A 16,108-nucleotide genomic window follows, 5' to 3' on the forward strand; every position below is an offset into this window, starting at 1 on the left:
AACGCCGATCGGAATTTGCGACATCAGAGGATATCTACGAACAAAATCTATACTTATCAGAGGTGTTTCGGAGGGATCCTTCAATAAAAAATTATAAAAGTCGGAAGAGTCAAGTAAAAATATTTGAATATTTTTTTGCTTAATTTAAAAATATTTTTTATATTTTTTTATTTAAAAATTTGATTTGCAGATTGCTAGTTGAAATCTATAAATTTATTAGGTATAATCCTGCAAACTGTTAGGTCATATTTTAATTTTTTATTATAAAAAATTATTTTTTTATTTTTTAAATCGAAATTATTTTTTGTAGATGTCAAAATAGATTTCACTCACACGATTAATCGAATTGATGATCTTTAGATTCATAGTTGGTGCAACCTGACCATATTATTTTGAGTGTGTCTCAATAAGAAGTTGATCCCAACCAAAGAATTTATTCTGTAATATATTTTAACAAAAAAAAATCAACATAGCCACGAACGTGCGCACACATGCGTGTGCGTCTATATATATATATATAGAGAGAGAGAGATCAGAATTTTTTTATTTTTTAATAGATAAGTATTTATTCCGCAACACATTTTAACCAAAAAAAAAAAATCAACGTGGTCACGAAGGTATATTATATATAAATTGAAAAAAAAAAAAGGAGACGAAGATTTTTTTTTTAATTTTTTAATAGATAAAAGGAAGCCATGAGGCGAAAGGCACTTGGCTTCCCATGCGTTCTATCTACTTAACATGGTCAAACGCCCCATTTTGTCCTCGAGCTCTGCGATCCAGACCATAAAATCTTCTTCATCCTGTAACAGCAGACAGGCTTTCCGCAGGCCGACGTGGCAAGATGCCAACGACATCCGACCACATCGCTCTCGTCTCGACAACTGATTGGCAATCATATGTGTCCGCTGTTTTCCCCAATAAAACGACCCACGAACCCGACACGCCGTTCTTCGCTGTCGGATTCAATCATTTACAATCCAACCAAGATCCGCTCACCACCCGGTACCATTACTTTCCGCCCCACCCCAACCTAGATGCCATGCTATTGTCGCTCCTCAACGCCTCAGGTCCAGCCTTCCCCCACCCACCTCTCTCTCTCTCTCTCGCAGACATGGCCGCGGCGGAGAGCCTCCTAAAATCCGGCGAGGTCTCTGCCATGATCCGTCAAGGCTTCATCTCCTCGCCGACATCTTCTGCCGCCGGCGCCCGGCTCTCCCCTAAATTTTCCTCCCCTTCCTCGTCCCCTCCCTCCTTGTCCACCGCTGCCGCTGCCGCCGCCATGCACCCTTCTCCTCCTTCCTCCAGCTTGCCCTCTCCCAAGGCTTCCACCCTCTTCGAGATGATCTCCCAGGAGGACCTCTCCCGCAGGGTGCCGCCGCCGCCGCCCTCCTCCAGCGAGCAGAAGCGCCGCCGACTGGAGGAGAGAATCTCCAAGGTTCTCTCCACCGAGGGCACCAGATGGGGACCCGCGGACGTGGAGCTCTCCGTCAGCTCCAGCGACGGGTTCCGGTTCTCAATGGCCGTGCATCGCCGGGTGCTCGCCAGTCGGAGCCGGTTCTTCGCGGAGAAGCTGGAGGGGATCGTCGGCACCCTCGGGTCCCCCGTGGTGGTGGAGATCTGTGAGTGCGATGACGTCGAGGTTTATGTGGAGGCAGTCGCGATGATGTACTGCCGGGATCTCAGGCTTTCTGGGAAGGAGGTCGGCATGGTTCTTGGATTGCTCAAGGTAAAACCCCATCTCACTCCATTTCTTTCTTCAAAATTTTCGATTTTAACTGAAAAAAAGCATCTTTCGGGATTCTACATGATCTATTAACAATAAGAGAATCATTCATTTTATTTGCTAACTGATACTAACCAGAGTGACAAAGATTCTCTTTTTATCTTAAATGCTTACTTTTTCTGGTGTTATGCGATGGAGTTCGACTATTCTGAATTACAAAAACGCCAAAAAAAAAAAAAGAAGAAGAAGAAGACCAACATGTTAATTTTGAAAGTGGATGATTTGTGCTAATTTCCATCTTTTCTGTTGTCAAATAATCTTGGTACGTTTGAATCCAATGAGTTGAATCAATAAACGAGCTTTTAAGGGGGAAAAAATCTGTTGTCAAATAATCTTGGATGATTTGTGCTAATTTCCATCTTTTCTGTTGTCAAATAATCTTGGTACGTTTGAATCCAATGAGTTGAATCAATAAACGAGCTTTTAAGGGGGGGAAAATCTGTTGTCAAATAATCTTGGATGATTTGTGCTAATTTCCATCTTTTCTGTTGTCAAATAATCTTGGTACGTTTGAATCCAATGAGTTGAATCAATAAACGAGCTTTTAAGGGGGAAAAAAATCTGTTGTCAAATAATCTTGGTACGTTTGAATCCAATGAGTTGAATCAATAAAGGAGCTTTTAAGGGAGAAAAAAAGAGGTAAAAAGAATGCGAATTCGTGCAGGTTTCAATGGATATTATGTTTGATGCTGGAGTCAGGGCATGCCTGGATTATTTGGAAGTCGTTCCTTGGTCTGAGGATGAGGAGGAGAAGGTGGTATCTGTTCTCAGCCAGCTTCAGCTCCATGAGCTGCCGAATGGGATTCTGCAAAGAGTTTCTGTGGAACCATCTACTTCTTCAAGTGCTGACACCATTTTCTTCCGGGTTCTGGCTGGTGTGCTGCAAGCCAAGGATGAGAAAGCTCGGCGAGAAATGAAAGCCTTATTATCTGGATTGCTCAGGGAAGGCAAAGATCAGAGCAAGAACTATGGCCACAAGATTGATGTATCAAGGGAAACTCTCTACCACTTCTGCAAGAAATGTCTCAACTCTCTTCATATGTGTTTGTCTGAGGCAGCAAATGCCGATGAAGGGCGACGGGACCGGGGGACCATAATGGCGGAGATAGCTCGAGAAGCCGACAACATTCAGTGGCTTGTTGAAATTCTGATAAACAAGAGGATGTGTGATGAGTTTGTGACCTTGTGGGCTGATGAAACAGAGCTCGCTAGCTGCCACTCCAAGATCCCATGCATGTATAGATATGAGATTAGCAGGATCACTGCTCAGCTGTGCATTGCAATAGGCAAAGGACATCTCTTGGTATCCAAGGATGCAAGGATTTCTCTGTTGCGGACTTGGTTAGAAGCTCTCTATGAAGACTTCGGTTGGATGAAGAGAGCTTGCAGGATTTTTGACAAAAAGATGGTGGAGGATGGACTGTGTCAAACGATTCTAACATTGCCAATGGCGCAGCAACAGACCATCTTGTTGAGGTGGTTTGATTGTTTTCTGAATAAAGGAGATGATTGCCCCAACATGCAGAGAGCATTTGAGGTCTGGTGGAGGAGAGCATTTGTCAGGCAGTATGCAGGAAATCAGGATCTTTCAGGGTTACAAATTGCTGTGTGATAACCCCACATGAAGGTAAACTGCATTGCTAGATATATTGACCCAGTGATGTAGATAGATGTGATCTGGAGATGTAGATAACAGCTTCTTCTTTTCTTCTTTTCTTTTCTTTTCCTTTTCTTTTTTTTTTTCAGAAAAGAGAAAAAAAAAAAAAAAAAACTGTGCCATGCAATTACTTTCGTTCATGTATTCGGTTGCAGACTGATTCTTTATTATTCATTTTGAAAGGAAATCAATTAACAGGGAAAAATATTAGTGATGAAATTTATCAGGAAAAAGATATCACGAAGATTTTAAGTGGTACACTGGTTTGATTATTGGTTTCGTTATTGAATTCCTGGATATTTGATTATCAAATGTTAATATCAATATTGTGAGGTCGAAAGAACAAAGTGAACTCACCTTGTCATTCATGCAGTTCTAACAAAACGGGAAAGCATTTTTTTGACGTAAAGTGATCATTTCTTTGCAGCTCATTGGCAAGCGAATTCGCTCAAAAGATGACTCAAAAGACGAGCAAGGGTTAGAGGACCGAAAAAGAAATTTGCTTGTGTGATGAACAAATATGATTGTACTAGGACTAGAGCTCTAGTTTATCTGAGCAAGCAAAAAATTGAGTCACATGCTACTTGATACACTGACCAACCAGAAAACTTTCATATATGGACACCAAATGCTCCAAATTCCTAACTGTAATTTGATGCGTCCAGCGAAGGCCGTCTCAATTTCCACTTTTTTTTTTTTGCTCCCCTTGGGAAGGATGCATCGTTTAAAAGAGTAACTAGGCTTAGGTAGTATGGCTACCGGTTCATATCATGATATCAACTTGTTCTATCTCTGGCCACATATCAAAGGATCATGGCCAGGGACAAAATATTGGTTGTCTTTTGTGAATTGACTTATAGAATGATGCACTTAGGATGCGTTTGATTACACCTTTTGATTTTTGATTTTTATTTTTAAAAAAATATTTTTTTATTATTTTTTGATTTTTGATATGGAATAAAAATAAAAAATAAAAAATATGTTTGGTAACCGGTCGCTATAAAGTAAAAAGCAAAAAAAACATGTTTGGTAAGTATATAATATTTTGATATTATTTTATATATGAAAAAAAGATTCAAATTACTGAATCAAATCATATATTCAAGTTAATCTATTAGCAATTCTATCTCTAATTACATCCATCTCTCATCGAGAGTTAGCAGTCCTGTCAATACTTATAGGACTCGTTTAGTTGACGGAAAGTAGAGGAAAGTGTCATTTTCTGAAAAATGAAGAGCCTCTTGTTTAATTGAAGTTTTAAAAAGAGAAAATGAAAAAAGCACTTTCCATTGGAAGACAGTTCTCACATTTCGTGAGAAGTGAAAACCCATGAGAGAGGAAGTCACTTCCCACATTTCATAGGAAGTGGAAACCTATAAGAGAGGTGGGTTTTGGCACTTCCCGTGATATGAAAAGTGGTAGTACTTTTTTCTTTCCTAAAATACCTTTTTAAGATTCATGACTAAAATTTAGTAAAATATCAATAGATGGTTAAGATGAAATACTGAATAGTAATATAATATTATATTAATATTATCTTAATACTTTATATAAATATAATATTAATATTTATTATATTTTAATATTATTTTAATATTTATATTAATATAATATTTTTATTAATATTAATATAATATTTATATTAATATGATATTATATTTATATCTATATTAATAAATTTATTATATTAAATATTCATATTATATTAATATAATATTAATATATTAGTATTATATTAACATAATAACTTTTTATGATCTAATATTATATTACAATATATTAATATTATATTTATATTAATATCAATATAATATTTATATTTATATAAAATTTATGAGTAAAAATATATGATTTTATATCTACTAAGGGTATAATAGATATTTTACATAATTTTTCTAAGAAAATAAATGCAACTACTTTATAATAAATCACCTTCCCATAGTCAACCAAATATATCAAAATTTTATTTTCAGAAAAGAAGTTACTTCCTAAAAAATTACTTAATGGGAAGAAAAATTCTTAAACTAAACGAGTCTATAGTGGTTTGGTTAGAAACATCAATATTATCTTTAATAATAATATTTTCATCTGCATACTCAATAAATAAACTATCCTCTCGTGCCTTCTTTCTGATATAATTATGAATTGCACATACAGCTATAATAATTCATGCTTATTTTTGTAAAAAATATTGAGGCCTCTCTCTTAAGTTAGGAATCCGCTTCTTCAACACTGCTTGAGTGCAGCAGTGTGCGTAAGCTGAAAGCACGCTTGCGATTATCATCCAATTCGACTTCATATCATTACCACCCTACTACATCTCCTCAAACAAAGCTAATGCACGACCTACCGGCCCATTCTGAGAATACCCTAATATCATCGCAATCCAAGAAACGACTCTACTGAGCGATGCCGCAAAAAGCTCCTCTATAAGTCCACGCCTTTCATGTATCCTGCAAAGAGACCATTCCATAATAAAGTGTCTCTAATACTCCTTAAATCAAAAAATGACGCACATCATTAATCTCATCACATTTAACATACATATTGATCAAGGAGTTGCCCACATAGAAGTCCTGCTCGAGGCTCCACCTCAAGCACCGGGAGTGGACAAATTGTCCAAAAGGTATAGAGCCGATATCGATGCAACATTTGAGCATAAATGAGAAGGTGAAGTGGCCGAGCAACAAATCAAGAGCATTTCATCGAAACACTTGAGTGCATCCTCCAATATACTGTAGATGGAGTGGCCCCAAATGAGGACATTAAAGAAGAGAGAGGAGGATCAAGAAGTGTGACGACGAAGGAGAGAGGCAGCTGGAGTACACAACGGCGATCCTCGCGATGAGAACAGTATCGGATTGAAGGCTTCGGAAGGTGACATGGGCATGGAACTAGCGACCAAGGCGTAGGGAACCAAGGGTGTGGGTGAGGAGCTGGAAGATTGGGATGCAGAAAGCCAAAAGGAGGGGGAGGGAGAGGTGGCAAACGTCAGAAGAGTGGGGATAAACTGAAAAGAAGTAAAAATAAATTTTAAAAAGTAAAAGAAAATTACTTTCCATAAAAAATAATTATTTTTATTTTTTTACTTTTTACTTTTTTTTGGTGTTATCAAACATTACTTTTTTATTTTTACTTTTCAAAAATCAAAAAACAATATATATATATACACACACACACACACACACACACATGCGCTAGACTCCATTACACACACATGCGCTAGACTCCATTAGCTTATCAGCACTCACTTACACACACACACACATGCGCTAGACTCCATTAGCTTATCAGCACTCACTTGATGCATACTTTGGGACATGCATACCTGAATCCATGATACAACTCATGCGCTAGACTCCATTAGCTTATCAGCACTCACTTGATGCATACTTACTTTGGGACATGCATACCTGAATCCATGAATGTATCAAGCTAATTTCCATCAATTTTCCCCTTTTTTTGTTCGATGCTTCCATCAAATTCTTTTGGCTCCATCAAACTCTGAACTTCTATCATCAGCGATGAAACAACAAAGTTCGTTCCCACTTAGAGAATTTCAGATGATAACATTTACAAACTGGAAATTGCTCCCGCAAATTTTTACACCGAGCAACGACATCAATAGCAATTAAGTTCATCTAGGACACAAGGTGCACATTATGCCTAGAGCTACAACGAGGCGGCCATACAACTATTCCATTGTTGGTCGTCTCCACTTCTAACAGCTTTAGCCAGTAGTAGGTAACACGGCACCATAATTACCTGTAACAGCTCTAAACAACAGAGCTTGAACCCAACAAGATCTGAAAGTGAGGTGCCCTTCTTCCAAATCAGAGGTTAAAATCGCTCCATAAGGAAAAGAACAAACTCCTGCAAATAAAAAAAATGAAACAAGTTGACACAAGATTCAGTAATGAAAGATTATTGTGGATCAGTTGCACACTCGCATGCCTAATGTTTCTAGAAATTTCCATATTCTGCGGGGAAAAGAAAACTAAGACCAAGATACTCAGCTATTAATCTTGAGCAGCATGCAAATTAAAGAAGTGCAGTAGGTCTTTGTTTATGCAGCTTATTTCAAGTAGCTGATTACCTCTTAAAAGAAATCTGTTTGAAAATCCACTAGTCCAGCTTCCTTTGCTGTGTCAGAATCAAACAGTGGTGCATCAAGCTTTGGAGGCCTCTGGACAACAAATAAACAAGATGATGATGTTCTCCTGAGTTGACTTAGCATACAAATCACAGACGCGTAAAAGGGGAGATATGCAATTATATAAATTTTGTATCTTGAGAAAACCACTTCAAATTTGGCCTACTCATCATAGTGTTGTTTGGACACATCTAACATTTCGTCATTGTGAGGGGTAATGAAATGTTGATATCATATTACATCATTTACAGGTTCCTTAGCATTCAAATCTTTGTTATGAAGATTAGCGGAGAGACTATCAACGCGTGGTTTAGATATGCTGCTCTAGATGGTATTCTCACATAGAGATTTTGAAAGATAAATCCCGCGAAAGGGTAGAAGAATGAGACCTATTAGCATTGCAAACGTATGATCAGCACACATCAAATGGATTACTCTATTCCATCTCTTATAGAGAAAAGAACTTAAAGCATAATACCTAATAAAATGGCAAGCACACACAATGGAGTCATAGACAAGTGAAATCTAATTCGTGAAATAATTTGATCTATGGACAACATCATTGTGGTAAAGGTTGTAATGATTCCTCCATAAAAATCAAGAATCATGAAATTCTATATAGATTGCTTCCATGTTAATCAATTATTAGTGTATGTTTTCATGTTATATTTTATCTCTTTTAGTTCTTTGGGTAGAAGGAAAACATGTCTAGGCTACTAGAGCTACCTGGGCCGGTGCAGCCTCCGCAAATATATTACTGGTAATCAAGTGCAGGTCTTTATTGGCATGCCTTTCTCTTTTCCTACTGTCTACAAGAAATTGTGACTCTAACTGTCATGGCCTTCGGAGGCCTAACAAATCTCACTGCACGGTGTTGCTGGGAGGCCCACCAAAACCACAGCCATATTTTCTAATATATGGTTATAAATATTTCCTTTTAAAATCTTGGTGCTTACTCACCCACCCACCTCCCCTTTCCCTAAAGTCTCAGCCCTTAACAAAATTTATCCAATAAAGCTAAAGAAGCACAAAAGAGAAGAAAAAGAACAAAAGACAAAAACTTTAATGACCTAAGACCTTACATGAAATAGTTAGCCTGAAGGTGTTATTTAGAGTCCTTGACCTTACATGAGTACCCAAGGCCTTCCCAAGGCACAACCTATGTGAGACTAAACTTACATCCCCCTATGTCATCATATACCTCCTTCCTTCAAGCCGTAACGTACTTGCCAGACTTAAGGATCTAACTAGAGTCACAAATTCAATCACAATACCACAATCGGCACATGATCAGCCTCAAAAGGACGTATGCTGCAATGTCTCTTAGTCACACATGGGCTATGAGCCATTTGTAACAATCAAGGACCTCATCTGAAAATGCTAGTCCAATGGTGTTAGTGGGCTCCTAGACCCTCCATCAGTATCCAAGGACTCCTCAGTGCACGATGTGAGACTAAACAACACATGCCCTCACGAGTCCTCACAAAAACCTTCCAAACTAATGGTCCTCACAAGTCTCCCTCTCACATGCGTGCATGCACACGCTCACACAAAAAATCCCAAAAAATAAAAGGAATTATTAGAGCACTAAGCCTAATTTTATCTTTTCCGTCATTATAATTCAAACTCATCCCCTAACAACCAACACCATGTAACTTGATGTGCTTATAGGCATTCAAACCTTTTATATATACACCCCTTTTGATCAACTATTTCTTATGTACAAGAGGAACAAGTGCACTGAAGTGCAAAAACTAGTTGAAGAATAGCTCATCTTATGAAGAAATTTACCCCCACAAACCTACCATCCAGCAGAGGACATGAAGATATCAAAATCCACATGCTAGCATTAAGATTCAATGTCAAAGATGCAAAAATATTGAGGAACAGGCTACTCCAAATAACACTTACAGATATATATTGGTCCATCTTCTTTTCTTAGCCATGAAATAGGAATGTCTACCTTGACCATACAGGCATATGCAAGATATTTTTATTACTACCTCTTAGGGAAAACTACACACTGATCTGCATGTTTAGTCCTTTGCAATACAATTATTCTACTTTTCTCAATTAACAAAAATATGGAAAATCTTGAAGCTTCATTTGTTTTTATTGGTAATTACCAATCATGACATGTGATCATCACAATTTCAAGAGAAAATGTAAAATAACAGAAAAGTTTTTTGCATAATTTTTTAGGATTATGCTAGAAAAAGAGTGCTCTAACTGGAGGATTGTACCAAAACGATAACAACAAAGTATACATATTTTTCTTCCTTTCTTTTTCTCCATGGATCAAGGCTCTCATTACAGTTCATTGCTAAAAATAAATATATTGCCAGTTTATACCAAAGGATATGTTTGAATCTACTAGGTGAAGTATTACAAGGAAAAAGCTCAAAATTTTAGAAAAACTTATAATCTTGTAAATCTCTTGTAAAAGATAAAAGAATAGCATTATTTGGTTCATATATTATAATAGAAGGTGAGAATCAAACCATGCAGCGCACAAGAGCCCAATTGATACCACGGAAAAATGGATGCTGCTTGATTTCATTAGCTCCTTCACAAGAACCCAATCTGTTTCTAGGATCTCTATGCAACAACCGATACATCAACTGCCTTGCCGGAAGGCTTACCTGCTCAAATAGAATTGTTAGCTTCATGATGCCACCTTGTGCAAAGTCACATGGCCAAACAACTTAGCACCATTCCTTCCATCAAAGTAAAACAACCAACTGAGCACGATTCCTAGATTGTCAAAAACATTGTCTGTCTCCAATTCTCGGCGGGAATGAGAAATGCAACACAGAAACAAGATTTAGGCATTTGAGAGCTTCTAAATCAATATACAGTTCACTACATGCATTCAATCACCATATACGAGCATCGAATAAGTCCAACATAAAAGAATATGCCATCGATAAAACATGTATACGCATGCCACCTTTTGTATAAATTCAATTGGATCAAGTATTGATTCTGAGGAGAAGACTCACTGAAATGCTTCCAGGAAATTTAAGATCTTTATGAAGGATATTGGCAAATGTCTTTTGCCTTGTCTTTCCTCTGAATGGTGTATATCCATAAAGCATCTCATAAAGAAGGATGCCTGTCAATCAAATATATATCAGTTAAACAGACAGAAGACCTAGCCAATTAGAAGTAGATATAGGTGTCAGTTCAAGATACTGCTAAGTGGAGTTAGCTCCTCCAAATCTTTAAAAGGAAGATTTGACAACATTCTTATACACAAAAACATTAATGGGTATGAAAACAGAGTGTCTTTAGAGGAGGAGGGAGGGGGGAGTAGAAACTGGAAAGAATTAGTAGAAAAAGTTCAAAATACTATACAAGGTCATAGAAAATTAAGATTGAAGTTATTATTGCACATAAAAATTTAGGTCAACTGGAATGGGATGATATTAAAGGTATGATATTTGTTTTAACAGGAAGTAGGACTTTTATACTTGCAGGACGCTGGTCCATTGATGGGTTGGGGCACCTGGCTCAACCCAGCCAAAACTGGTTGGCTACAACCAATACCAAGACCTGTTCCGCCAGTACCAAGCATGACCTGATCAGGTTGCTTGATTTTGAAATAAAAAAACAGAGAAGAGAAGTGGAGGAAACACTCTCTTTGGCTTAGCCATGGGAATGCATGCAAAGATTGTGTGCATGAGAGAGAGAGAGAGAGAGAGAGAGAGAGAGAGGATCATGATGAGGAAGGAGGGCAGATCCAGCATGCACTCACAGCAATCAGCCTTCTTGACGCTAGATACCCCCTTAAAAACATATCAACATTTACTCAAATACTTATTTAGGATAAAAAAAGCTCAAAATAAGTGAACAAGCAAAAAAAAAAAACACAAATGAAAATTGGCGTTCCATTATCATAATTGAGTGTCAGACCATCCCAAGAGTCTAGATGCAGTGTCGCAGCATCGTCCTGGCCCTGGACTAACCAATATAGGGCTTGGTGTTGGTATTTTAGACTTCGATGGCACAAGCATGGGATTGAGGAATGGAATTTCTGATATAAACTATTAAATCAAGAAGTTTGCCCTCAAGCTGAAGGCTTGAGAGGTGCTATACCACTATATCATCTAAATACAAGAAACATCAAAACAAGAGAAAGGAGAAAGAGAGGAAGAAGGGAGGAGAAAGAGAGGTCAAATCATGGACACCATCAACTCGATACCAAATTAGTGTCAATATTTGCAGTTTGGCACCTTATACCCGATCATCTGCTCAAAAAACTCACCCTACTCCTAAATTATAACAAACCTTAAAAACCATTTAACAAATCATCAAAAACAACAAACAATAGAAAAAACAAACACAAAAAAAAAGGCATCGCAGTGGATTATCAAAATGCCAACCAGGTTTAGAACCTCGATAGAAGTAAAATGTTTCAACATGCCATAGGATCATAAAATAATATTGAAGTTATTATTGCACCAGCATAAGATTAAGGATTGAAATTCCTCGACAAAATACTAGATATAACCACTTGGTGTGTTTTTAGGCATGTTTAATAGTTTTTTTTGCTAAATTTATGTTGTTAATGAATCATTTTCAGCAAACTGCTTTTCAAAATATGTTCAGTTTTCTATAGCTTTGTTAGAAAATAGAACACCTACCAAGCGCCCACCAGTCAACTGCACTAGTATGGCCAGCTCCAGTGATAATCTCCTGCAAAAATGCATTAAACTCATCCATGAAAATATAAACGGCAATTTATTGCACACTATCAGTTTTAACTTCTACCTCTCAATGAATCATAGGATTCACATAAATACATAATCAGACAGAAAAAAACACATATAATTGTCATACTCATATATACATATCCAATCCTGACTTGATTAATACTAATGCAACACTTACAAAAAAGAATAGTACAAGCAAAATCTAGTTGTTGACTGAAGTTTCAACTAGACAACTTCAGAAAGAACACTGGACAAAAACCAATGCCGCTAATTAAGAAACCAAAATGATTAACAATGCATCCCATGTAAGACAAAATCTAAACTATTGCATGGGAAATAAGATATAATTTCAGAAACTAGGCAGGTTACCTGTTCTGGTACATTCAAAAACCTAATGCAGTCTTTTGACAGTAATTGTTCAGAAACAGAAGGAAGATGGTTTATGACAAGTGAGATGCTGGTAATGTAACTAATAAGCAGATGTCTTCCATGACAGGCATGTGTTGTTGGTAATTTTAGATGGGATCATTGGATTAGAGTTTTTGATAAACCTATGAAGTAAAGATGTTTGCAACATTTCATGGTTCAATAAAGTAGCAACAGACAATTGGTTGCCTTCACACTTTTCACCATGATGGGGGTCCATGGTTGTCTTGTATGTTAGATGGATGTGAAGAATGTCATTTTTCATCGGAAAAAAAAAAAAAAAAAATCCAGCGAGGTTTGCAGAAAGCCTACTTCAAACCTTCTGCACCCTCACAATGTAACTCAAACATTCACCTCCAGCAAGGCTTTCACGGACCTAATCAAGCTCTTTTTATGACTGACTCATTTATTTGATCATAATGGTCTCAATATAAGTTTTGCCTAGGCAAGCTAAACCATTATACTCTCTTCAGATTGACTTCAAGCCCTGTTAAATGTGAAAAATAATACTTTCACTTTTATAACCATTCCATATTATTTGATCTTAGAAATCATCTCCAACATTAGTTTGGGGTCAGTTTCTTTGCTAGCTGCTAACCTTTAAGCTTACATCACCTCCTTGAGGGTACCAGGCATCTAACAATTAACTAGTGATCTGGACGTGATATCTGGACTCACCTATCTCATGACTGATGCAGCGCATTAAGCCATAATTTTATCTTATTTGTCAAGTTATTTTTCTTTATGGTATTTGATTCAATCCAGCTTTATTATTTTAAGAAAAATTGGATAGATTGACCCAAATCCAAACCAAATCCTTTTCGTTTATTTTTTTTCCCAAATCGAGAAGTCAATCTAGATTTGTGGGGACCATATTTGATTCATCTTTGTACTTATGTGAACTGCTCCATTCAATGTGCGTCATTCTCCTTTTAGATGACACAAGAATCTTAAATTATATGGAATTTTTTCTCTTCTCTTTGATAAAAAAAAATAAAGGAATTAGAGGAAACAAGAAAGGATGAAGGCAAAGTATCATGAGTATTCCTACATTATTATATAAGAAGTAAGGTTTGCTTAACCAATATCGAAGGGCATACCGATCAGGAATCAGTTTGGCATGGTATGGGTCCATACCAGACTGTTCTAGGGTGTACTAAAATAAGAAGAGCAAGAGTGACCCTTACTTTGGACCTATCATGGAAAAATATTTGTCTTCGGACACTAATTTGTCCTCTGATTTTTGCAGTGAGTCTGAATATTTTTTTTAGACAATCCAAGTTATGCATCCCAAAGGGTTCATTGAGAGAATCCTTCATTCAAAACCTACACAATAGTGGTTTAGGGGGACATTTCGGACGTAATAAAATCTTAGGGTTAGTTCAAAAGCGCTACTATTGGCCAAACATGCAAAGGGATGTAGAATGATTCGTTCAACATTGTATGACTTGTCGAACTTTTAAGGATCAAAAATAGAACACGGACTTATATTCTCCTCTTTCTATTCCCTCTGCTCCTTGGGAAGATGTTACCATCGACTCCGTTCTTCGCCTATCCAAAACTGCACATGTTGACTCGATCTTTGTGGTTGTAGATCGCTTTACTAAAATGGCCTATTTTATTCCTTATAAAGAGACATCCAATGCATCACATATTGCAAAACTATTTTTCAATGACATTGTGCATCTACATGACATTCCTAGATCCATCACATCAGATAGAGATACTAAATTTATAAGTCATTTTTGGAGCTTTGATGACCAAAGTAAAAAATAGATTAAATTTTAGCAGCCCATATCATCCGCAAACTAATGGGCAGACTGAGGTGGTAAATCGATCTGTGGACAACTTTTTAAGATGCTTGGCAAGTGAAAGACTAAAACAATAAAATTTAATCTTACCACAAGCTGAATTTGTATATAATAGTTTCATTAATAGAACCATAGAAAAATCCCCTTTTGAAACTCTCTATGGTCATCCTATTCCCTATTTTCTTGATCAAACATCCATTTCATATCCTGATAGAGTTAGCGCAAAAGCCGAGTCCTACTTGAAACAGATTCAAAAGATGCAACAGCAGGTTCAGAAAAGGTTGCAAGATTCCACCATCAACATAAGGCAACAGCGGACCACACCGCCGAGGCATAAATTTTAATGAGGAAAATAGTGTTTTGATCTATTTCAGAAAGGAGAGATTTTCAATCAAAAGTTATAGCAAGCTAGGCAGGAAGAAATTTAGACCGTTCAAAATTCTCAAGAAGCTGGAAAAGAATGCCTACCTTATCGATCTGCCACCAGAAGTACTTATCTCTACAGTTTTCAATATGAGTAATTCGTTTGAATACCACGGAGAAGCACCCACTACTGTAGGTGTCAAGACGCTATCCTTCATTACGAATGCAAAGATAGCAACAGAAGATGTAGAGGAGATTCTGAACGTTCACGAGGCTGCAACACGTCGAGGTATACATCATCGATATTTGATACGTTGGCAAGGGCGTCCAATGACTTATAGCAACTGGATTTTAGAGGTAGAATTATGCCGGCTTCAAGAGGACTTATACCAAAGTATCAGGAAGCCATCTCGATGGGGTCAAGATCTCTCCCATCCGGGGAGAACTAATGCAGTGCATCAAGCCATGATTTTATCTTATTTGTCAAGTTATTTTTCTTTATGATATTTGATTCAATCCAGCTTAATTATTTTAAGAAAAATTGGATAGGTTGATCCAAATCCGAATCAAATCCTTTTCGTTTATTTTTTTCCAAAATCAAGAAGCTAATCTAGATTTGCGGGGATCATATGATTCTCCACAGATTTATCTCTTACTAGAGAAGAAGGAAAAAAAGAAAAAATGGAAAAGAGAGAAAAAAGAGGAAAAGAAAAAGAGGAAAGAGAAAAAGGGAAAGAAAAGAAAAGAGAAAAAATGAGGAAAGAGAGAAAATGGTATTTTTGACCAATCAAAAAAGAAGAATAGAAAAAGGAAGAAAAAAGAAAAGGGTTATAAATATGGACTCTTGGAGCTTGGGAAGGAGAGGAGAAAAAAACAAAAACTTCATAGAAACCCTAAATTCTCCTTTCTCTACATATAATTTTCCTCTACCTTCTGATCCATAGTTGCTTCTTCCTCACGTCCGAATCGATCTCTCCCTCCTCTCCACTTTTTCTATATTCTCGTTTTTCATCCTTCCTATGCTGAAGTTGTTCATCACGGTGCTGCAAGCCTTGGTGGTCGTGGATAATCCGCAGCTGGTGAACCTATTACAGTCTTGAATCTCACCGACCTTCACCTTCTCATCTAAGGTAATCGCCATTATCTCATCATCATCACAACCTTTTACCCCACCTTTTATCCTCCTCACCTTCCTTC

The 16,108-nt window shown here is 37.1% G+C and overlaps 2 protein-coding genes across 5 annotated transcripts in view; one reads left to right on the forward strand and one right to left on the reverse strand.

Annotated features, from left to right (window-relative positions):
• The first annotated feature begins 1,073 nt into the window (after nucleotides 1-1,073).
• Nucleotides 1,074-4,133, forward strand: LOC105045776 (BTB/POZ domain-containing protein At5g60050). Of its 2 annotated transcripts, XM_029264807.2 has the most exons (3): nucleotides 1,074-1,729; nucleotides 2,451-3,413; nucleotides 3,871-4,133. In XM_029264807.2, the coding sequence occupies exons 1-2, from the start codon at nucleotides 1,115-1,117 to the stop codon at nucleotides 3,396-3,398; spliced, it is 1,563 nt and encodes a 520-aa protein (XP_029120640.1). In that variant the 5' UTR covers nucleotides 1,074-1,114; the 3' UTR covers nucleotides 3,399-3,413; nucleotides 3,871-4,133. The 2 variants fall into 2 exon arrangements, with proteins under 2 accessions (XP_029120640.1, XP_010922477.2); XM_010924175.4 differs by lacking the exon at nucleotides 3,871-4,133 and having other exon boundaries at nucleotides 2,451-3,676.
• A 2,835-nt stretch (nucleotides 4,134-6,968) lies between these two features.
• LOC105045774 (phototropin-1A) overlaps nucleotides 6,969-16,108 on the reverse strand; it is a 32,896-nt gene continuing 23,756 nt past the window's right edge. For 2 of the 3 annotated variants that reach the window (XM_010924171.4, XM_010924169.4), the window contains exons 20-24: nucleotides 12,243-12,294; nucleotides 10,599-10,711; nucleotides 10,098-10,238; nucleotides 7,540-7,629; nucleotides 7,176-7,316 (exon numbers count right to left, since the gene is read on the reverse strand). In XM_010924171.4, coding sequence (XP_010922473.1) covers nucleotides 7,543-7,629; nucleotides 10,098-10,238; nucleotides 10,599-10,711; nucleotides 12,243-12,294 — 393 coding nt within the window. In that variant the 3' untranslated portion in view covers nucleotides 7,176-7,316; nucleotides 7,540-7,542. Of the gene's footprint in view, nucleotides 7,317-7,539; nucleotides 7,630-10,097; nucleotides 10,239-10,598; nucleotides 10,712-12,242; nucleotides 12,295-16,108 lie in introns of all 3 variants that reach the window. The other variant, XM_010924170.4, reaches the window with a different exon arrangement.

This window comes from Elaeis guineensis, chromosome 5 (genome assembly GCF_000442705.2).
Source record: "Elaeis guineensis isolate ETL-2024a chromosome 5, EG11, whole genome shotgun sequence".
Classification (NCBI taxonomy): Eukaryota; Viridiplantae; Streptophyta; class Magnoliopsida; order Arecales; family Arecaceae; genus Elaeis; species Elaeis guineensis.